This window comes from Acyrthosiphon pisum, chromosome A2 (assembly GCF_005508785.2).
Source record: "Acyrthosiphon pisum isolate AL4f chromosome A2, pea_aphid_22Mar2018_4r6ur, whole genome shotgun sequence".
Lineage (NCBI taxonomy): Eukaryota > Metazoa > Arthropoda > Insecta > Hemiptera > Aphididae > Acyrthosiphon > Acyrthosiphon pisum.
Genome location: NC_042495.1, coordinates 22034764 through 22058551, shown reverse-complemented (window position 1 = coordinate 22058551; position 23788 = coordinate 22034764). Strand labels below are relative to the sequence as shown.

At 29.8% G+C, this 23788-nt stretch overlaps 1 protein-coding gene across 1 annotated transcript; it reads right to left on the bottom strand.

Moving 5' to 3' along the window:
- Nucleotides 1-13: 13 nt before the first annotated feature.
- On the bottom strand, nucleotides 14-23745 carry LOC107882242. Its single transcript, XM_016800316.2, has 10 exons — nucleotides 22855-23745; nucleotides 15743-15931; nucleotides 15058-15194; nucleotides 11872-11973; nucleotides 5042-5098; nucleotides 4863-4952; nucleotides 4152-4241; nucleotides 884-955; nucleotides 435-818; nucleotides 14-367 (listed from the first exon to the last, which is right to left on the bottom strand). The coding sequence occupies exons 1-10, from the start codon at nucleotides 22984-22986 to the stop codon at nucleotides 76-78; spliced, it is 1545 nt and encodes a 514-aa protein (XP_016655805.1). The 5' UTR covers nucleotides 22987-23745; the 3' UTR covers nucleotides 14-75.
- Between the last annotated feature and the right edge of the window lie 43 nt (nucleotides 23746-23788).

The window sequence follows — 23788 nt, the reverse complement described above, 5'->3', positions numbered from 1 at the left end:
AAATATATATATATGTAAATTATATACTATATATATAAATATATTATGTAAGTAATATTAATGTTTATAATTCTATTATTTCTTTTTCGCATGTCCCCAAGTATGTTTTTCAAGTTCTACCAATGAATCAAAACATTCATTGCAAATTTCACATATTAATCGTTTACTTGAGTTATTGGTAATTGGTGGTTCATTTAGTTTTTTATTAATACAAGCGTTTAAATGTTTGAGCATTGTTGTACGTTTAGTTAACATGCGATTGCACAAAAAACAATATAAACATGTTTTTTTTTCAGAATCACATTTTAGATAAAGATGTTTGGATGTACAGTGAGCCCATAAAGCAAATATAAGATCCGTTGTATATCTAAAAAATACAAAAATATTTTCTCTTAACAAGAAATAGTTGAAATTTATTGATGTTTAATACTTACGGGCAATAATTACACTTAAAGGAGCCAATAATATTATCTCCTAAAGTCTTCAATGCTTTCAAAAAATTTGTTCTTTTGGCCAATTGATGGACTACTTTTGTTTTATGTTTTGATGTTACGCAAAGTTTCAAATAATTAAAAAGTTTTAACTGTTCAGTTAATGGTTCAGTATTTTCTGGGGTAGAAACAATATCCACAGGTTCATGTATAGACTCAAGCAGCGAGGAATGCTTTAAAACTTCATGTTTTTTGCGTGACTCTGGACTATAGAGATACACATCACAAATTGGACATTGAACCATTGGAAATGAAATATTATGCATAGGTGTGGTCCATCTGCCATCTTTAGTCTCTATGTGTCTTCCTAGTTTATATAAACCAGACCTGAAAAAAAAAATATACTTATAAATTACAATATATTCAATTGAATTCTTTAAATCAAAATATACTTTCTATTCTCAGCAGCCCTGTCAATAGCAGATGCTCTCTTGGGCCTTGTCTTTGTTAATGACGTGTTCGACCTTTAAAATACAATTTTCTCATTACTAGGGCTCAGTAGTTGCAGGAATAACATATAATTCTATATGCTTTCAATTTATAACAAACCAAACTAGAAATCCGAGCTATACTACAATAGTGAGTTTAAAAATTTGAAATGCATATTTTGAATATTTCTTCAATTTCAGGGGAAATACGCATATTTTTTTTTTTGACAAAGCACATTTAACGCTCTAATATTACGTTGTAGTATCTTTTTAAATATAAGTTTATATTAAGTTTAAACTAATTTTTACAATTCAATAAAATTTCAACATGACAAACAGCAGTTTTCTGTGATATTTTAAATATTACAAATTATATTTTCATATTTTTAATTTCTTTTAGTGCAAAAATAACAACATAAGATTGAAAATTTTTTATGAATATTATGAAAATAAAATATATTTTTTTTGTCAATATACACTACACAATATATAGTAGAAAAAATGTTTTGATTTTTAACTTTAAGGGTGATTTCTGATAACAAGTTAGATCTAGATGGTAAGGTTCAAAATTGTACGCTCTGCTATACATTAGTTGTCTAATGAAGACGCTAAAGTATGTATTACATTTGAATTCAATGTATAAGAAAAATGTTTCTAAGTGAAGCCTATAATATTACTAAATATTTTAAATTATATTAATACTATTATAGTGATTTATTTTATTATTAAGCATAGTATATTGAATACTTTTTCGTAGAAAAAATTTAATTTGAAAATGTAATTGTGTATCCATATAAAATATGATAATTATTCTAAAATTCAATATTTTTAAATTACAATAAAATTGTTATTTTTAATTTAAATATCTAATTTCAAGACAATTTTGAATTTAAAATATCTATAAAAAAACTGTGACTGTTTTAGACTTTTGTTACAGTATAAATATTTATGAGAATCCTTGTTTTATATTTTCAATCCTTAGCTATGAAAATTATACGTTTTATAAATTTGTAACTACAAATTTTTTATTTTTATTTTATTTATGTGATTTTTTATTCAATCTGTTACAATATAAGAACAATTAGAACAATTGATGACTATGTTATAAAATAAAAATAAAAAGACGGACCAGACAGAGTGTAGAGGCCTCCTAGCGGAGGTACTATGACATGAGTAAACTACAAAATAATTTGTAAATTTTAGGAATTTTGATGAATTTGGTCAATTTTAAACATTAGATGCTTATAAAAGAAATTGTGCCTTTGTATCTTGATTACTTCTCAACTGCTATTATAACGGCTTATGATGAAGCTTGTGTTAAATTTTCAAGCATTTTGAATCAAAATAAATATTTTATATAAATAGCTTAAAATTAGTCAAACTATTTTTATGTATAGAAAAAAAAAAAAATTTGGTGAAAATTTAAGTACCTATCTATAGAAATTCATTTTTGAACAAATATATATATAAATGATGTTCACCAAATGTTTATATTAGCATTTTGAATACATTATAATTTACATTTTTGAGCTATAAAATATAAAATTAAGACATTTTTAATATGTATTTTTTTAGGTATTAAAATCATTTTTGCTTGGTGAAAAAATTTGAAATGTAATATCAGATTACACATAATATAAAAATTAATAAATATCAATAATATTAAATAAATAAGGACATTTAAAATCAGAATGTTAACAAAATTCTTCAAAATCAAGAAATGTTGAAAATGTAATCTTTTTTTAAAATTAATTAATGTAGCTAGGATTACATAATTAGCGTGGCCTAATTATTACCAACATTTTTCTAGAGTGGCCATTATTTTTTCCCCCCTCCCGAAACTAGGCACTATTTAAATTTAGAAGTATGTTTATACAATTTTTAATATAATTTTAGATTCTGGGTGCTCCGATGAAGCTATTATTTCATTGAAATTTCAGATTATGAAGAAACATATCTAAGTCTTTTTCTTTTAAATATAATATTACTAGCTGATCCTATGCACTTCGTTTCCCAGAAACCAATAATTATTATTATAATAGCTTCAAAACCCATGGTTGCCATTTATAGACAAAAATTTCCATCGGAAATCTTAAAATTCTTGTTTGAGCACCTCCCGGGGTTGGTCCTCTCCCTTTTTAAATTAGCCTATCTTCTGCTCAGAGGTATAATCTATCTATGTATATAAAAATATCTGATCCCGTTCACTTTGTTGCCCATTAAAATTGCCAACTCTATATGAATAATATGTTTTACATATCACCATGGCAACCATTTTTATACAAAACATTTCATCAGAAATTTCAAAATAATATATAATTGGTTGCCATGATAATACGGAGACACACTCTGACGAAAATCTCAAAATAATATATAAATGGTTGCCATGGTAATATGGACACACACACACACACACATTAATTCATTTTTTATTTATATATATAGATAGTAACCAAAGTAAAAAAGGTATATATTTTGGTAGCATTATTTGTTATGGATGTAAATAGAAAATTGTCGATTGTATTTATATTTATAGGTTATAAATAGGTACCTGTATCTATATTATACCACTATTATTGTGCTGCCAAGCTAACGATCACTAACCAATAAATGATGCCGTGATGGGAAATGCCAAATTAATGAAATAGGAATGTTGGTTCATAATCTATATGGATTGTGTCCTATGTTAAGACGAATATGATGAGTATCTACTCGGACCATGCTATTCAAAAATCAAATTGCAAATGATGCGATAAATTACGATTTTCTATGTTCATATTTGTAATTTTCACGAGAATACAGCATTAAAGATAGTTATGTTATTATAACAAACATCATAATATACATTTTTGAATATGAATTAACTTTGTTTACTCAATTATTTGAGCCTTGGGTATTTCAACAATATTTTGGGTGGCCAGGCCATCCCTTAGCTACATACCTGGTTTATAGTTGTTTTAAATTGAGAGTGTAAGATTATGTATTGTTTTCACAATGATGTGGTTAGGTGTCTAACCTGATTTGTTGGTTTAAATTAATGGAATTGTTTAGTGTTTTAAAAAAGTAATTTTGGTTTTAACCGAGTTCAACTCACAATGGTTTTTTTATTTTTTTAATCAGTATTCAATTAGATCAATGTCAAATAAAAACAAAAAAATATAGTTATTAAAAGTTACAATGAAATAGACAGACTAATGACATCTATAAATTAATAATAAAAAAAATATATTACTGTTCTGTAGTTGGCAAAGTCGATGATCTTAGTAGTTGACCTTTTGGTTTTAGATTTTGTAGAGCAATGGAAGTTTTCCGAGTCTGTTTTCTAAATATAGAAGAAGGGATATTTATTAATATTAATGCAAATAGCTGATTTACTTAAAAGCTACAGCTAGTAATACAATAACATAAGTAATATAATTTGAAAAAATAAAATTCATCCTTAGCTTATAATTATTTAAAATTGTGTGTAGTATAATGATAATATATTGGTATTTGGTTTTACAATGATGTGGTAGGTCAAGTAACCTAATTTGTTGGAAGCCTTTTGTATTTTAAAAAAGCAATTTTTAAATTTTTCTGTTACAAATAAACTAGAGAATGCTGTTTATGAAATTGTGATTTGAACCTATACTCTATTCACGTTTAAAAGCGACCCAGGCCGACTAATGCGCATGGGCGTGGGTCTCTTAGCCCACTTTTGTTCTAATTAATTGTCCTTATCATTCTAGTGTGAAATCATTAAAGTGGGGAGATCAGTTGGGTTTGATCTGTCCGCCGCCAATGAAAACTGGTCGCTGCCTGGGTCACTTCTAAATGTGAATAGAGTATAGTTTAACTAATTACTGTTTTCTTTTTCTTTAAAATCAATAATATTCAATTAGATCAACGCTAAATAAAAACAAAAAAAGTATAACTAGTTAAGTTAAATAAAAATATATATTACTTTTCTATAACTGATGATGTAGACAATCTTACTAGTTGACTTTTTGTTTTTAGATTACTTTGAGCAATGGAAGTTTTCTGAGTCTGTTTCCTAAATACAAAATAAAGGATATTTATAAATATATATACATATTACACATTTACAATATACACATATTAAAGCAAATAACTATGTATTACTTAGAAGCCACAGCTTTTTTGGGCTTAGGAGTTTTCTTTTGTTTCATGATTGGTTTTCTGTAACAAATATTATATTTTAATATTTAAGTATGACTTTGAGCTCTAGACTAATCCATAATATCAACAGAGAGACACATGAGTCAATATGAGGTCTAACAAAAAGTGAAGAAGTATAATATAATAATTCCTAGATCTTTTACCTTGGAGACTCAATTAAGGTCGAGTCATTATAGGTATAAATGTAATCAACAAGATTCCGTGATTTAGAAAATGATATAACTTTACACTAATCAAAGTTGAGAGTAAGGCCAATAGTGTGACACCAATTAAAAAACTATCGAACGATGATTGAAGGACGCCAAAATCAATATTGGAAGATATATGGGAGAGCAGTTTTGCATCATCGGCAAAAAGAAGTAAACAAACGGATGGAATATTGCTGAAGATCGAGTTAACAAAAAGGTTCAATAGTAGTGGGGATATATGCTCATCTTATGAAACTCCAAAAAAAACATTGAACTTATTTTGAATGTATTATACTAATAAACAACATATTCCAATCTATTTACCAGGTATGAATGAATCCATGACAAAAGAGGATAACCAATATCTTACCTATCCAGTGTGTAGATAAGAGAGGTATGATCAACAGAATCAAATGCTTTTGAGAAGTCAGTGAAAATAGTATCAACTTGAACTCTATCTTTAAGGGTATCGAGAATAAAACAAGAAAAATCTAAAGAATTATACTCAAATACAAATGAGAACGCACCAGGCGGCGGACGAAAGTTTCAGCTGCAATTATTCATTTTGTGCTAACGAGGTGCGATGCGGAGCATTCTCATTTGAAATAGTTTTTTGTTATTGTGGACCGACCAGGGAAAAAGCCATGTTGGTCCATTGACAATGCAGAGTGAAAAGCACTTTTAAGTTTTTAAGCACTAAAAGTTCAAAGAGTTTATCAATAAAAGTAAGATTTGATACCAGTCTATAATTTGTGATTAGAATTACTAGATTTTAAGACCGGTGTAACACGGTCATTTCCAAACAGTTAGGAAATTCCCTTCCGTGAGAGCCTTGTTTAAAATAGTGGTAAGTGGGGAACAGAGTACCTCGCAACATTTGAAGTGTAAACAAGCTGGGATATTATCAGGGTATTGGATAGGGTTTTAACAGTATCAGATACATCTTCCAGAGATATAGATAATTGGGATGGCAATAAGGAGAACTGTTGGATTTTAATATTCATAAGAGCATGGTTTGGAGCAGATGATGGTGATTTATAAGTAGAGGCAAAAAAAAAAAAGAAGAAAATAGATCTGCAACATTAGGACCACCAACGGAAATGTAATTTAAATGTAGGTACTTGATTGGGAATTGAAGAAAAGTTATGCCTATTATTCATGAAAGACCAAAATTCACGGGGATTAAAAGTAAGTTGACCCTGAGTAATATTAATGGTTATAAAAAATAGTTAAACATGATTTGGAAATGTTTTAATCCAGTTATTTTTAAGGGGATTCGATGCCGTGATTTTCTGTTTTTGTCTAACATACTGCCCAGTGTTGAGACTTATCTAGATAAACAATTACTCATCTATTATCTTATCTAGATAACTATTTTGCCATTTATTTATTGGTTATATTTTAATTTTTAATCGCCCTGTTTCTGAAGATAAAGGCGCACGCGATCAATTCGCCAGTCGCCACACAAAATAATAATATAAATAATATTATATAATATTATCGAAATTGAATTCATGGTATCATTAATTATAAATACTACTATACTAGTACCTATTTATAAACGATGCGGATATTAACGGTTGACGATTTCAACAATAATTGTTTTAAATTATTCGCCTAGGCTATACATTTGGAAAAACACTAAAAATAGCTTTCCATACGAAAAGATAAGACTGTTTATTGATTAGACATGTAGTGTGCGTGCGTATGTAATCGGCATCCTTCAGTTTACTGAGTACTGACCAGTAAGTGCTGACTGTTGTGTTGTATTGTGTATACTGTAAACTTTTATCATGGACCGTTTTGTTACGAAAAAAATTTGTCTAGATCTAGAAACGGTGGCAACTGAAGAAAATGTTGAAGATCCACGTTCAATAATAGACAGATCTAACCAAGCATCTCTTGAAGGTCCTAGTTTTAAATACTTATTTAATGATTTTTATAAAGTATTAACTGTGGAAGGTAAAAAATTGTCAGCTATATGTCAAAACTGCCAAAAAGTTGTAAATGGATCAACTAATTTGAGTGGAAACTTTTTAAGCCACATTTAAGTAAGTTTTGTATATTTTATTACTACATTTTATACAAATACATTGTTATTTTAGGATTATTATAGAATTTATCGGTAAATAATCACAGGTCATATATTTGATTTTGCACACTGTTTGTAATAGTATACATATCAATACATTATGTAATAACTAATAATATAGTCTAGTACTCTAGTATATAGTACTATAGACTATAGTAGGTGGTATCGGTAAATTCTCCCCGGTCACCCCTGCAGTTAAATTGAAATGGTGCCAATTTTGAATTTATTACAAAGATTTTAATGATTAAAATAAATTGTAATAACAATTGTCATTACTTATTAGTTATTACTTATTATCATACTTTGATTGTAGATCAACACGTTGATCTACAAAAATTAAAAAATACCAATGCATATTATTTATTTTACTTTTATGGTGATATACCTACTGGCTAGTGACCACTACCTTTATGGTATAATACACATAATAATATTAGTAGTACTGAACTGCAGGATTGCAGGATAATATTATATTAACTTACTTTTATTAAACTTCTAAGTAGGTATATTAGACTGGTATCATGTAAAGGTAAACTTAGTGCTGATTATAAAGTAGGTACCTAGTAACCTGTACAAGTTACAAAATGTTACATCTTATGTGAAGTTCATGCAGTGGCGCCGATCACTAATCTATGACATAAGTTATAGTATATTTTTTAGTTGGGGAAAGGGGCATTGTAGGGTACTGCAGGGGATCTCGTCGTGGATCCAGAATGTACGTTAAAACGTAAACATAAATTATTAAACATTACATTTTATAGGTGCTTTGAGATTGCATCTGATTGTGAAATTAAAAAAGGGGGATGATGGGGTGCCCCTTGATTGTACAATGTCATACTATATTTTAAATATTTCGGTGCCACTGAGTGTATGACTAAAATAATGTAAACATAGTGTATTTAGTTATTTCCTATTTCCATTATAAAATAGTTAATTCCATGAATGGTCTTCTTTATTATAAGTCTTATAAAGAAATTATCTATACATTTACAGCTCAAACATAACTCACTGATGTAAAAAGTAAAAGAAGCAAGGAAAAGACATGATGTATCCAAAACAACAGAGATTCAAACAAAACTGTTTAGTGGTTCAGCTAAAAAATGGTCCAACGAAAAGGTAATTTTACTTACTAGTTGTTTATAAGTACTTCTTAATAAAATGCATTTATATATATAATTATGGTACCTATTACAAAGTTAGAAACAAAGATTATCTACAAATTATAAAAACAAATAGAACACAAATTATAAAATAATATAAATTAAAAAATACAATTTATATTGACCTAATCTTAATGTTACGGCTAATAATTTTATTCCTGTAGAGTATTTGAAGATGATGCCAAACTGCCAAAGTGATAATTTAGATTTTGATTTATAGAAGTAGATCTGCATAATAATATTATACATTACCTTACCCCATATTATGTAGGTACCTAAATTATATTTATTTATATTATATTTTAATTTTCACCTATAGGCACAGGGTAATTCACTAAGTATGCTAATTGCTAACCACCATATTTTCCTTTTATAATTTTTTTTTTAATGTTGATGTGTAAAATCAGTTATTAAAATGTTTGTACTAAGGATAATAATCTGTAAAAATGGTATTACAAATAAATTAAATACCTAGATGGCTAGATGTAATATTGGATCTGGTATTCATACTTTGGCCATTTATACAAATTATTAATATCAAACGATTAATATTAATCACTAAAATCTTAAAATTAGCATAGCCCCCATTCTTTTATACTCTTTATCGTGGACCTATTATCTTTAGCACACAAATTTAATAACTCAAAAAACCACTTGTATTAATTTTGATTCCGGTACATCAACATTTTCAGAAAAGTTATACACTAAATAATGTGCATTAGAAAGAGGGTTCTAATTGAAAAACATAAATTTGTATCTTCAGGGCACTATTTAAGTAGTACAACGAATCTCATGAATTTGAAAATATGGCCTTTAAGTACCTATCTATATTTAAAATTACAAAAATCAGAATTTGAATAACTGCATTATTGAAAAAGAAAAAGGGGGTTAGTGACTTAGCGTACTTGGTGAATCACATCCTGTATTATATTTTATTGTAATCTAGAATATTATAAGAAAGTAATCTTAATGTTTCATATACTATAGATTGGTGATTTGGTGTTCAACTACATTATTCAAGAAATGAGACCATTAATTACTTGTGAAAAACCTGCATTTCGACAGTTAATCCTTGGCCTTACTGGATTAACATCTGCAGATTCTGTTTTACTTCCAGACAGAAATTATATATCAAAGAAACTCAACACAAGCTATACAAATTATATTTCCATGCTGACTTCATTGCTCATCAAACAACAATATATTTGTACTATTCCAGATATTTGGAGTACTAACAACAAAAGCTATCTTGGCATGACATGTCACTTCATAGAAGAAATTTCTTATACCCGCCATTCGTATGTTTTGGGATGTAAAAGAATCAAAGGTGGACATAATTATTTAAATATTGCTGAGGTAGTTAATGAAATAACTCAAACTTTTCAAATAATTAATTCAAAAATAACTCATACCATAACTGACAACGCAAGTAATTTCGGGAAAGCGTTTCGGACATTCTCAACCACATTGTGTGAAAATCAAATACTTACGATGTAGGTAACTAATCCAGTGATTCTGATTCTAATACAATTGGTGACAATGGAGATAGTGAAGATGACAAATGTTGTAAAATTCAACATGTTGATCTACATCCTTTACTTTCTGAAGAATCAAATGAACATTCTGAAGATATTAGTATTTGCTTGCCTGATCATATGAAATGTTGTGCTCATACCCTGAATTTGATCGCTACAACAGACATTGCGAAGATAACTGACCGATCTTATTTACAAATTTCAAAAGTGACGTTTGAAAAACTGTTAAGTTTTGGAATCTAGTTAGTTTGAGTACTGCAGCTTCAGATACAGTTAGAGACAAATGTAATTGTAAATTTCCCATACCGGTTATAACAAAATGGAACTTAATGTATGAGGCAGCAAAAAAAATATTATTTTACAAAGAAAAATTGATTCTAGTATTTGAAGAACTGAAATTAAATAAGTTTAAAACAACAGAGTGGCTATTTCTCAAAGAGTATTGTGAAGTTATGGAGCCACTAGCATCTGCACTAGACAAATTACAAGGAGAAAAAAGAAGCTATCTAGGATATGTGGCTCCAACAATTTTGTCCATAAGACTATTTTTATTAAACTCAACAAATAGAAGAGGATATTGTAAACCATTAAGTCTATGCATAATTCAAAATCTTGAAAAACGATTTGATTATTTATTGAACTTAAGTAGTTCCAAAAGTAAAGCGTTTATTTTAGTATCAATAAGCCACCCAAAATTTAAAATGAACTGGATGCCAGTAAGATATAAAAATGTGTGCAGAAATTTATTTATCAGTGAATGCAATACATTAAGTGCTATAATTAATCCAAGTCCAAATTCTGGTTCATCTAGTGAGGAAAATGACGAGAGTGATGATGACGAATTTTATAACAATTTACTAGAAAACAGCTCTCCAGAAAATTGCATTGATGATAATAAAATTAATCTCAATGCTCCAATGAAAAAAGAAACACAATTTTATCCGGAATTCATTCGGCAAAATCAATAGTCACACAAAATAAAATGCTGAATCCTGATTTAGATTCGATGGTTGATACACTTAAAAATCTTCGTATTGCATTTTCAGAGACTTTAAAAAATTTTAAATCTGATCAAAACACTACCAGTCAGTACTGCTTCAAACAAGAGATTCTTTTCCTCGTTAAAAAGAGTTAAGTCTTATTTGAGAACCACGACAGGGGCTGAATGTTTAAGTGACCTGATAATATAGGTTCAAAAACATAGAGCAAGTCAAATTGACTTGGAAAATGCTGTAGATAAGTTTGCCAAAATTAAAAATAGGATATTTCCACTTATTTGAACTTGCTTTTTTTTTCTAGCTTTCAGCTTTGTTAATTTTTTAGTTATTATACTACTTACTAATTATGATTTACCAATTATATATACAATATAGTTGCAAATTACTAAATTGCTTACTAAACTTGTAATTACTATTGTCTTCTATACTATTATAGTTGTTGGTACAAATATATTTAAAACTCTTGTATAAAATATTTAACTATAATTTCATACTCAAAGTATCCTGGTGAAGAAAGATATTTGGAATAAATTACATTGTTACACATACCTACTAAATATTATCAGATCTATACCAAAAGGCAAACAAATTATTAATGAATAATTTGAATTCATTAAAATATACCCTTCAAGAGCTTAACCCCATACAAACAACTTACACACAAAGAATATCTGTATTTTTAAAAAAGTGGCCTGACAAAAAATAATTGGCCTGCTTAAATTTTGGCACCCCTATTATAAAACTCAAATGATGCTCCTGTACACAACTAACAATAAAATGAAACTGTATTATCTACTTACACATTGGGCTCATTTGTACTAGACATATTTACTTCCAGTACTGAAGAGCTTTCAGGAATTCCAATAGGTGTATCATTTTCAATATCAGATTGATTTGAAATACTATAAAACAATACAAGATAAAGTACATTCAAAATATATTATTTAACATTCAAATTTTAAATTGCTTATAGCAAAATAAATATTATCATTAATGCATTAATTTAGAGATGCTATAGGCACACTATTCTCGATATACCATTAACATGAATTAATATATTAAACATTATTACAGAATAATTCCTTCAGCATTTCCTCTGGGTATACAAATATTCTATTTTCCTAATGATCATAATTTGATAAATATTTAATTTAAATTAAATTTATACTTGTCCTTACTCAAAACACACAAAAAAAAAAAATATTTATATTTTATTTTTATGTTTTTTATTTGATTTAAATAATTTAGGTAGGTACTGTTAACAATGATATCCATAACATTTTTTATAGGTACGGTACCTATTATACTTTAAAAAACAAAATACTTTAACTTAGAACCAATTTATACACTTCATTCAAAATCAATAATTTTTATGATGGAAAAAAATATTTATAATTTTTATTAGGAACTCTAGAACAATTCAACGACTTCTTCCTTACTCCTGGCCACAAATTAGTAATGGGAGGTGATCTAAATGTTAAAAATATACAATGGGTTTGTCGCGTAAACAACCCTCGTGGAAACATTCTCGAAATCACAACACAAAATCGCAACTACAAAGTACACTCTCCTCCATCGCCAACCTACTGTCCAACTTCATCCAGAAAAAGGCCTGACATTTTGGACATATTTATATCTAAGATTCCCAACAGTTTTTACAGCCTAACAACTAATCTCAAGGACATCTGTTCTGACCATTCAGCTAACAGCTATCCTATTAACAATTGACACTGCCCCTCTTTTTAAACCAAAACAACCAAGCCCCAACCTAGGCCAAATGGACTGGGATAAATTCAGATCCACCCTTGACAGCCAATGTAACCTCAAAACTAGCTTAAAAATCTCCAAACGATATAGATGAAGCCTTACACCTTCTAACCAAGTCAATACAAGAAGCTGCTTGGTTCTGCTCCTCCCCAATGCCAACTACAAACCCCACCAGAAATCTTCCCCTGCACATAAGAATCTTAATTTTAGACAAATGAAGAGCTCGTGCTACCTGAAAGAGAACCAAATATCCCTTAGACAAACCTTAACAATCTAACCAATAAACTCAAGACTTTGAGCCTCAATTAGATCAGACAATTTCACCAAACGTCTCGTCTCCCTCTTGTCTACGGACAACTCACTGTGGCAAACAACAAGGAAAGTCCTCCGAACCCAACAATCAAACCACACCTCCTCTAAAACAAACCGATGGAACTTGGGCTGTCACTGATTTAGATAAAGCCAATATATTTCGATATCATCCCTATTCTACCTTCCAACCACATAATAATATCCTCACTCCCTCCCAAATCGAAAAAGTAAACTACTCTCTCTCCCACCCTCTACCCATGACTCTCCAACCTAAACATGTCCGACCTAACGAAGTTGAATTTGCGATAAGGAACTCTCCTCAACACAAAAGCCCAGGTTATGACCTAATCACAGCTGAGATAGCAACTTGACTCCCCAAAAAAATATTACTTCTCTTGACACACATCTTTAACGCTATACTTAGACTGTCTTACTTCCCTGTTCTTTGGAAATTCTCAATCATCATTATGATCACCAAGCCTGGTAAACCCCCAACTCACCCGAATCATATAGACCCAATAGTCTTCTTCCGCTTTTTTCAAAAATGTTTGAAAAAATTATCGTAAAACGTATCCTTCCCATCATAGAAGCGAGCACACCCAATACACAATTTGGATTTCGTCATAACCACTCTACAATACACCAAGTCCATCACCTTGTGGATAAAATTTCGTGTACACTTGAAAAAAAAACTTATTTGCACAGCTGCCTTCCTTGATGTGTCACTGGCTTTTGGCAGAGTATGGCATAAAGGCCTCTTCTTCAAACTCAAATCCATTCTTCCTCCATACTATTTCCTATTATTTAAAACCTATTTAGAAAACAGACATTTCGCTATTCGATCTGGCTTCTCCTTATCCAAAGTTTCTCCAATCCACGCGGGTGTTTCACAAGGTTCTGTAACAGCACCTCTATTTTTCAATTTATTCACCTCAGATCAACCTACCACCCCTAATACCACAACTGGCTACTTTGCCGTCCACAAGGCGCTACTAGCCATCCACCACGACCCTAAAATGGCCTCAAACCTTGTACAAAATCATCTCAAATTCCTATCTACCTGGTATAGTGATTGGGGGATAAAAATCAACGAAACAAAATCCATCCATTGTACATTCACACTAAGACAAAAAGTCTGCCCTCCCATATACCTTAACAATGTACCTCTCCCAACCGCGGAAAATGTCCGATACCTAGATCTTCACCTTGACCGCAGGCTAACTTGGGCAACTCATACCCACAGCAAAAGACTTGCCTTAAATAACCGCTCTCGCCAATTACGTTATCTTTTTACCTCACAACACATCAACTTAAAAAACAAGCTTCTACTATATAAACTCCTTCTCAAACCGATCTGGACATACAGTATCCAACTATGGGGTGCAGCCAAACCGTCTAACCTAAACAAAATCCAAGTCTTCTAATCAAAATGCCTCCGCCAAATAACCAAAGCCCCTTACTATGCATCCAACGACACTCTACATAGAGACCTAGCCATTTCAACAGTCCAAAACGTAGCAAAAACCTTTTACAAACGCACACACTCCAAATTCCACAGCCATCGTAATCCCTTGATTTCTGAACTATCCACCAACGCTATTCCTGGTGAGCCCAGAAGGCGACCTAAACGTACATGGTGTCGTGACCTACTCAATTAAATATGCATGTACCCCTACTTCCCCTTTGCATTATACTCAATCCCTTTCTCTCACACTTGCACACCTAAAATAAACTCCTACCCTTAAGTGCCTCCAATGGGTGGCTTCTTATCTCCTGTTCTTTCAAGCCACGCCATCTCCTCGATCACATACGCTTATTGTAAAATAATAATAACGATCGTGTACTAATAAATGTAAAAAAAAAAAAAAAAGATTAGGAACTTATTATAATATTAAGCTAATACTAACCTGTTGGGGTTATGAAGACCAAAATATTGGTAAAATTGTTCAATATGTCTAGTCGAACTTAGGTTTTCATTAGGATCATTCAAAAAGCTTGTTACTGCATCAAATAAACCTTTCACATTGTACTGGTATTTATTAAACTATAAAATCAAAATTCAATAGATTAAGACTATTAATATACTTAATTAAATAAATAAATATAATTGTATAGTATTCATAATTTATAAATGATTATAATGTGATTACAAGGACGTGGTACCTGCATGTGTTGCTCCATTATACAAGTGCGTTACATAGAAAATTTTACGCTCAGATGATCACGTTTATCTCTGTTGGTTTAAAAATTAGAGATTGACTTATACAATTTAAAGGTAGGCTTATTATCTAGGCAATCTCATAGGCTTTTAATTATATTTTAATTTTAAAGTCAGTTATGAGTAGGTATTTTAAGATGTACAAACAATTAACATTTTATAATCATAACTCTTTTAAAAGTTAAAATACAATAAAAAGCCTAAGAGATTGTCTAGATTATAATCTTACATTTAAATTTTATAAGAGGTCAAAACACTCTACTTTTTGAACTAATGGAGTCAAACTTGGTCGGTTGAGCGTAAAATTTACTATGTTTAGAACTTGTTAGATTTGCACGTCCTCTCAATACTTTATAGTTTAAATTTATTATTACCAAAGCATGAACCGGTACTCTCATAAATTTGTTATAGTCTGTTTTGATCACATCATTTGAAGGTGCATTTGATAAGGTTTCGATATACTTTGCATTATTTATTCGACATGCAGTTGCAAATCTGAAATTAGCTTCTACTTGCCTATAGCATATTCTACAAATATGCTTTATAGGATCATGATCAGTGATCTGTAAAAGTAAGAAAAATAATTATTAAATTTAAGTATTAATAATAAAATATCTATTATGTTTAGAATAGTACCTAGCACAATAGTTATGGAAATATGGCAAAAACACATTTTTGGAATTGGATTAGAATCTAGAGGCAGTATTGAAATATTATTCAACATTAAAGAGGTAGGCTATTATTTAAAGGCTATTATTATCTAATTATTAAATTTTCATAGATGTTTCCTGAAGTGTAAATACTCAAATAAATATAGCTACAGAGAATTGTTAAAAAAATAAATAGTGCTCAGCAAATGGGGATTCAAATAGGTATCTTTGATGAGATATTATTTTTTTTCAAATGTATATATACTACCTATAATAGGTACACTATAAAAAAAATACTATTAACCGAAGTGGCATGAACTAGGGTTGTTATTAGGCCAAAATCATAGATTTTGAGAACTTACTCTGTAGCCCAACTAAAGATCTCATTGAATACAATATGGAAGCAATATTTATGTGTTCCGATTATAATCCAGAAAGATAGCCTTCATCATCATGATTCAAGTCATTCTAGTGGCGAAGGAACAAGAGGTGGCTGAGGAGGGGTCCGACAATGTGTACACGGTCCAAGGTATCAGGCTTGGGACACATGCCTGTTACAGTGGCATAATTACAAATTTACAAATATTTTAAGGGATGGGATATGCATATTTTATAACTACCAAACCCCCTCACCTTTTGGACTTACCACTAACTTGTTTTTGAACATAATATTCATTTATATAAGTGGGTAAGTGGGTAACACTCTGCTGTACAATAGGTGTCTAAAGTCACGTCAATGGTTATGTTATATTTGAATAAAATCATTGTATACAAAAAACGATTCTGAACAAAAAAAGTCTGTCAGTATATAATATTACTAAGAATGTATACTTTATGATATTATTGTGATTAAAGTAATTTATTTTACTATTAGGTGATAGTATTTTAGAGATTATAATAAATGTTGAAAACATTTTAACTATAAATACCTATTTATAAAAAAAAATTGTGCATAATATATATGGATCTTTAATATTTCTCAACAGCTATTATAACTTATGAGGAACCTTGGATATAATTTCAAGCATTTTGATACTACAAGAAAAATTGTATTGACATTTATAGAAAATAAAACTGAAAAAATTTGAAATGTCCATAGATAACTCAAAACGAGTCAAAATATTTTTGAAATTTTTCATGCAGGTGCCTACAGAAAATGATAAAATAAACATTTTTTATTAGGATTAGTTTAGCAGATTATGGCCTAAATGTATTATGATGTTTTATTTCCTGACTTCCTGTCTTTCATCAACATTTAGGGTAATAAAAATGCTCCAATTTTCAACAACAGCATATTTTTCAATTGAAAAGTGATTTTCTTGATACATTTAAGAAGTCGAAATTCCCAGGTGTTTTAGAAAGCATCAGGATAAATAAAAAAAAGTGAAAAAAAAAATGGTAATTATTACACAAAACAAATTATTGAAAAAATCTTTCCAAAACTTCTTTGTATACACCGGGCATAAAGAAAATTCCTAAAGATCATAACAATGTTCATTAGTACAATATAACAACAATAAGTGGGAAAGATAATCTTGTTAAAAGTGTAAAAGATACTGCATCCAATATCATTTTTACTCTGTAACTAACGAGGATTTGTTTGATATTCTAAATACAAGTCATACTTCTATTGGTCATGGTAGTCAAGATAGGATGGTATCCGAACTTGAACAAAAATATTGCAATATTACAAAAGAAGCCATATTATGACGTATTTGAAACTTTGTATCCACTGTGAGAAAAAATTGTCTACTCCAAAAAGAGGACTAGTTTTCAAACCAATATTACATAAAGCATTTAATTCACGTATACAGAATATCGATCTCATAGACATACAGTCACAAAGTTTTAATGATTTTCATACATTGTTTATCTTATTTTTTTTACTATTTTAACTAGGTATTACTTATTAACTTACTATCTTTATTATTATATTATTCTATACGACATAAGTACATATTAATAATTTATAACATTAAAATTCATATTTAATTGACATAATGTTTAATGTCTTCTTATTTTGAAAATTATTATATTTTAAAACTTTTGTAACAGGTACATTTTATGTTACTTATACCAGCCATTAAAAACATTACTACTATTTATCTTATTTTTTTACTAATTTAAATTAAAATTGACTATGTGCTTTAATATATTATTCTATATGGCTTAAGCACATATTGTACATAATCTGTATGCAAAAAAATTAAGGACATTTAAAAAAATCTATTATTGGTCGAGTATTGCTTTTAAATGTTGAGTTTCAATTATTTTGAGTCGAGTTCTAATGTCGATTACTACGATTACTAAACAATTGCTGAGTACTAAACAAAGTTGAGTACTCGATAATTTTTAGTCAATAGAGTAATCGAACTCGACTCGAAAATTTTTCCAAAATTAAGTACTCTCCCAACTCTAAATTAAAATAGTGAAACGAGTACTCGACTATAACATTTTCCAATGTCAAGTATTCACCCAACTCTAAAAAAATCTAAAAAATAAAAAAAAATGACATACAGAATTATATTTTACTCTGTATTTTACTATATCAAGCGGTAAAAATTTGACCTCTTTACAAATAGGGGGCCGTTTACAACAGCTGGATTCAGTTTAGGTCAGCGTTTCTCAACCGAGGGTCCGCGAGAAGGTATTAGGGGTTCGTGGAAAAAAAGGTGTAATGGCGGAAAAAGTGAAATTTGTTGTATTTGATATATTTGTTATTGTAATTTGTCATCTGAATTTAATGAATGGCTTCAAAAACTAGCATACTTATCCAATGTTTTTTTGAAATTAAAAAATCTAAATTTGACTCTTCAAAACAGTGCAGTGACTATATTCCAAGTTTCTGACAAAATAGAATCTTTTATTAAAAAGTTAGAGTTTTGGAAGTCGTGTATTGAGAATAACCAACTAGAAGTTTTTGAAACACTACATGATTTTTTCTGTGAAACTGATATGAACCTATCACAAGACATCAAAGACCAAATTGAACAACATTTGAATGGGCTCAATGCAGCATTTGAAAAGTACTTCCCTAAATGTGGAAAAGAAGCAGTGTTCGGAAAAAAACAGTTTTTTTCATTTTAAACAAAAAAACAGTTTTTTATTCATTTCTGATGTTTTTTTTGTTTTAAACAAAATAATTTTTTTGTTTTTTTCAATTGTTTTGAACATGTTTAAAACATGTTTTAAACATGTTTTAAAACAATAAAAAAATTGTTATAATTTACTTTGAAAGGACAATGGAAAATTGCAACAGTCGATAATGTGATTATTGATTTGCTTAAAAATATATCATATGAAATGTCATTTACTTCACTAATGGACATTGATTAGGTTAGCCTATGCTTCTATATAATATACTAATGTCTAATATACTACACGTGAATGCATATTGCATTTTTAAAATGAATAAATAATTGGGTAATTACTAATTTGTATTAAGTACTAGGTACTAACCATTTAAATAAAACTATAATAATAATATAGAAATTGGACTGTTAAATTATCAAATATCAATAGAACAAAAATTAAATTGAATTATAATTTAACATAATTAGTATAGGTAATTAGTTGTTATTAAAAAAATAATTTAAATAATAACATGTGGCACCTATTTTTTTTTTAAGTTTTAAAAGAATTTATAAAAAAACATTTTTAAACATACAACATAAAAAAACATGTTTTAAACAATCTGTTTTAAACATGTTGTTTTAAACACACAATGTTTAATTTCAATTGTTTAAAACATGTTTAAAACAAATGTTTTTTAACAAAATGTTTAAAACTGCGAACCCTGAAAAGAAGACCATTGGATTGCGTTCCCTTTCAGTAAAAACTATTTCAAATCTGCTGCAGTTTTATCAGTTCAAGAAAAAGAAAAACTGATTGAACTCAAAACAGATTCTTCACTTCAGGCAGCATTTCTTGAAAAAAATCTCTCATCGCCTTTTGGGCTGATGTGGATGACAAATATCCTGAGCTTTCCTACAAAGCATTTAATATTTTACTACTGTTCACGAGCACTGTATTGGTGGAGAGGGCCTTTTCGTCATATACGTTGATTAAAAATAAGTACCGTAAAGACTATCTGTGAGTTCAGACTTACGGGTTTACCTATCAACTGTAGAGCCAGATTTCAAAAAATGAAGTGCTAGCAAACAAGCCAAAGGATCACATTAAAACTAAATTTTAAGTTAATATATTTTTTTTATAATATATAGGTATATAGATTGTATGGCACATGCTGATTAAAATAAATAGAAATTTCCAAATTTTTTGTTTTACTTATTTGGTTAATTCGTATTTATCTTATGTAAGAATATATGACTAAGTTGACATTTGGGGGTCCGTAAAATAGTGGTGGAGGTCAAGGGGCACGCGAATGAAAAAAGGTTGAGAAACGCTGGTTTAGGTGATCGGCGATAGGTATTGATAGTAACTTACCTACCTATCTAGGTTGTTTAAAATCTCTAGTGTATCCTAAAATTTTTTTAGCAAGCTACCACGGGCACGCGTGCCATGGATTTGCCATTCCTGCTATAGGTAGTAGGTACCATTGATTATAAATACTAGTATACATTTTTAATAATGGTAATTACATTTACACTACTATTTATGATCAATGGTGGAACCTATACTAGCTAGTGGCTACACATAACAATTCTAATACATAGTAAAATTAAAAGGTATAAAAGTTAGGTACCTACCTACAAGAATATAAAGATACTATGATTTTATGAAGTAGGCTCTCAGCCGGTAGGAAAATTCAAGTCATGGATTTAAATTTATTACAAGGGGTGTTATTAGTCCTTGATAGTAAATAACCTTGTAAATAATTAACAATCACGCATTCACACACATGCATAATTATATTATTATTATATTGGATAAAATTAAATATTAAAGCGAGTAGGTATTAAAGATATATATTTGCATTAAAAACAAATATAGGTACAAATTAAAGTTTAAAGAAAAAAATCAGAAATTATTCGCTATAGACAACAGGCCAAAATATTTTCTAGTCCAAATAAGTGTAGTACAACTATTTTAATAAGTTACTGACAATTTAATTTACCTATATAGGTATAAACCTATTCCTAACATTAGGTATATGATATAAATGTATAATGTCGTGGTATCAATTATAATGGGCAAAATGTTGTGGTTATGATCCATTATAATTAATTAAAAAACTTCTACTGGGCACTCTTGTTAAAAAACATTAAAATTAATTTTAATAATAATATATGTGCCTGACAATATTAATAATAATACTTGATTAACTACCAACAAAACATGCAAAGATATCAGTTAGATTATTAGTTTCTAAACAACCCATATTATGTGATAAACACTTAGGTACGGCAGGTACCTTATAGTAATGATAAAAGTTTCTGTCGAATTATTTGATTATTAACGGGATATATTTATTATTATGGATTATAAACCTGAATTAACTTAGTTAATTACTAAGTTTTCACACACATAGACATGGATATAAGCAGTGGTGTTGTGGAGGGTACACGCGGGTACAAAGTGTGAACCCACCTCCTAATTTTATATTAATGCGTGTACGATGTACCCTTAACAAAAGTTGTGGTACGCGCGTTAGGTATAGCCCCCCCCCCCACCCAAGTTATTTTTACAATTATTAAGTCTTGTACCCATAAACTTTTTTAGGACTACATCACTGGATATATGTAGGTATATAACAAACCAGTACCACAATATTATATTATATATACCTAGGTAATATTATTTTCAAAATAAATTACTTTTAAAAGTCATTTCTATGGCAATATTTATTTATATATATTATACCTAAAAGTACAAGATGTAACAGAAAGAACTGACAAATTAAATAGGTACTTAACTTTTGTTATAATTAATATTTATCAATTTTTTTACAGATGCATATGCACACATATAGTTAAGCATACAATAGTTATAACATGTTTTATTTTTAATGATGAAAATCGAGATGAAAATAGAAGATTTTAAATCTGATACCTATATATTTATTTGAAAAATTCAAAATACCTAACCAGATCGTAAATCTAGGATTTTAATAAAAATTTTGATATTTTTAGGTATGTAGGTTATTTTTAGTAAACTTTTATAATTTTTTGACTCTTTTTATTTTTGTTGATCCAGCTGTAAAAAACATTTTAAATTCAAAAAGTATTAAATTTTTTCAAATAAGTATTAGGTAGGTAGGTACTTATCAAATAAAAAATGTTGACATTTTAAGAAATCATAAATAAACTAGGTAGGTACTTGAATTAGGTAGGTACCTAAATTAATCTGTTTGCAATCAAAAATTTTCTAAAATCCAGATTTACAACTTGACTATTTTAATTTTTAGTTTCTGTACCTACCTACCTTATAAAAAATAAAAAAATGTTTGGTAAGTAGGTACATTATACATGCAGCGCAAGATAAAATAAATTATATATAAAAATAAATTTTAAAATATTGAGAACCAAAAGTTATTAATTTGTTAGGTTTTGAATTTGTTTGGTCTGATAACTTACATAATATTATTATTATATTATATACCTACAGTATGTAAAATAATTGGAGTCAATGGCTGTATTATTTTTACAACTACTGACCTTCCAATTAATTTACATAGGTAGTAGCTAACCTACTATATAATGAAATGCATAATATAATACTGAATAGTAGTGATAGATATATAATGTTTGAAGTAGAACTAAGTAATCGTATATTAGATCGTAAAGAGAAGGACAGCAATGCAAGTACACTAAATGATAATAAGAAGAATAATAAGAAAAAGAATCGCTAATATCTATGTCATTCGGTGCACTTACCATGATTGACAGTGCACTGAGTATTTTGGCGGCAATTTGTTCTTCTTTTGACTCCTCCGATGACAAATCGATGACATCTTCCTCGTCGTGGTACATGCGAAAGCATACTCGGCACTTGTAAACGTTGTCCATGGTGAAACAACGGCTTTAGCGGCGTTCGGGAAGAAGCACACAAAATCAACGACACACGGTATGTACGCGTCTGGAAGGCGGACGCTGAAGGGAAATACGATCATTAAAACGCAGACCGCGAGATGATCGACTTAGCGGCGAGAACACGGTGATTTGGATCCGATAGTCCGGGACCGATAGTGTGCCGTTGCACACTAAAAACGTACCCACCGGAGGACTATTATTATTATCGAGCGAAAACACGCTCGGCGGATCCGGGACGCACAGTCCGACGAGGAAAGATGAACACTTTGGAGTTCAAATTCAAGTTTGAAGCTTACGATTATCCAGCGACGGTTCGTGCACGAGAACGTGGATGCGGTCCGGCGTCGTTGCTCTGCGCGCGCTACTATACGGTCGAGTATACGGTCTACAAGTCGCGCGGAAGAAAACAGAAACAACCATTTACACTACACACCGATAACACCAATCATCGCAGTACGCTGTACGATAACGGCAGATGCATGTTGAACGCTGTTATCATCTATGGAGGACGTCTTTTGACTGATAGTAGGTACCTCCAAAGACGTTGTACATGAACCACTGCCGCCGAAATTGACTTTCAACGTACGAGGGCCACTCGAACCTATGTTATCTAGTAAAAAGGTAAGTCGGCACTCGGTATTCGGCCCTAGATCTGCAAAAATGACACAAAAATGACATTTGTTGACTTTTATATCACCGACGTTTTCCCGATCCGTTTGGTCGTAATACAATATGTCCGCTTCTCGGAGATTACAACTCGGCGACCGGCGTTCTGCGC

Excerpts from the sequence above, each read along its gene's own strand:
- LOC107882242 (XM_016800316.2), bottom strand. The coding sequence starts at position 22,986 with ATGGACAACGTTTACAAGTGCCGAGTATGCTTTCGCATGTACCACGAC. Across the intron at positions 11,974-15,057 it reads GGTCTTCATAACCCCAACAG|TATTTCAAATCAATCTGATA; the intron begins GTTAGTATTAGC and ends ATTGTTTTATAG. Across the intron at positions 956-4,151 it reads ACTTTGCCAACTACAGAACA|GTCGAACACGTCATTAACAA; the intron begins GTAATATATTTT and ends TGTATTTTAAAG.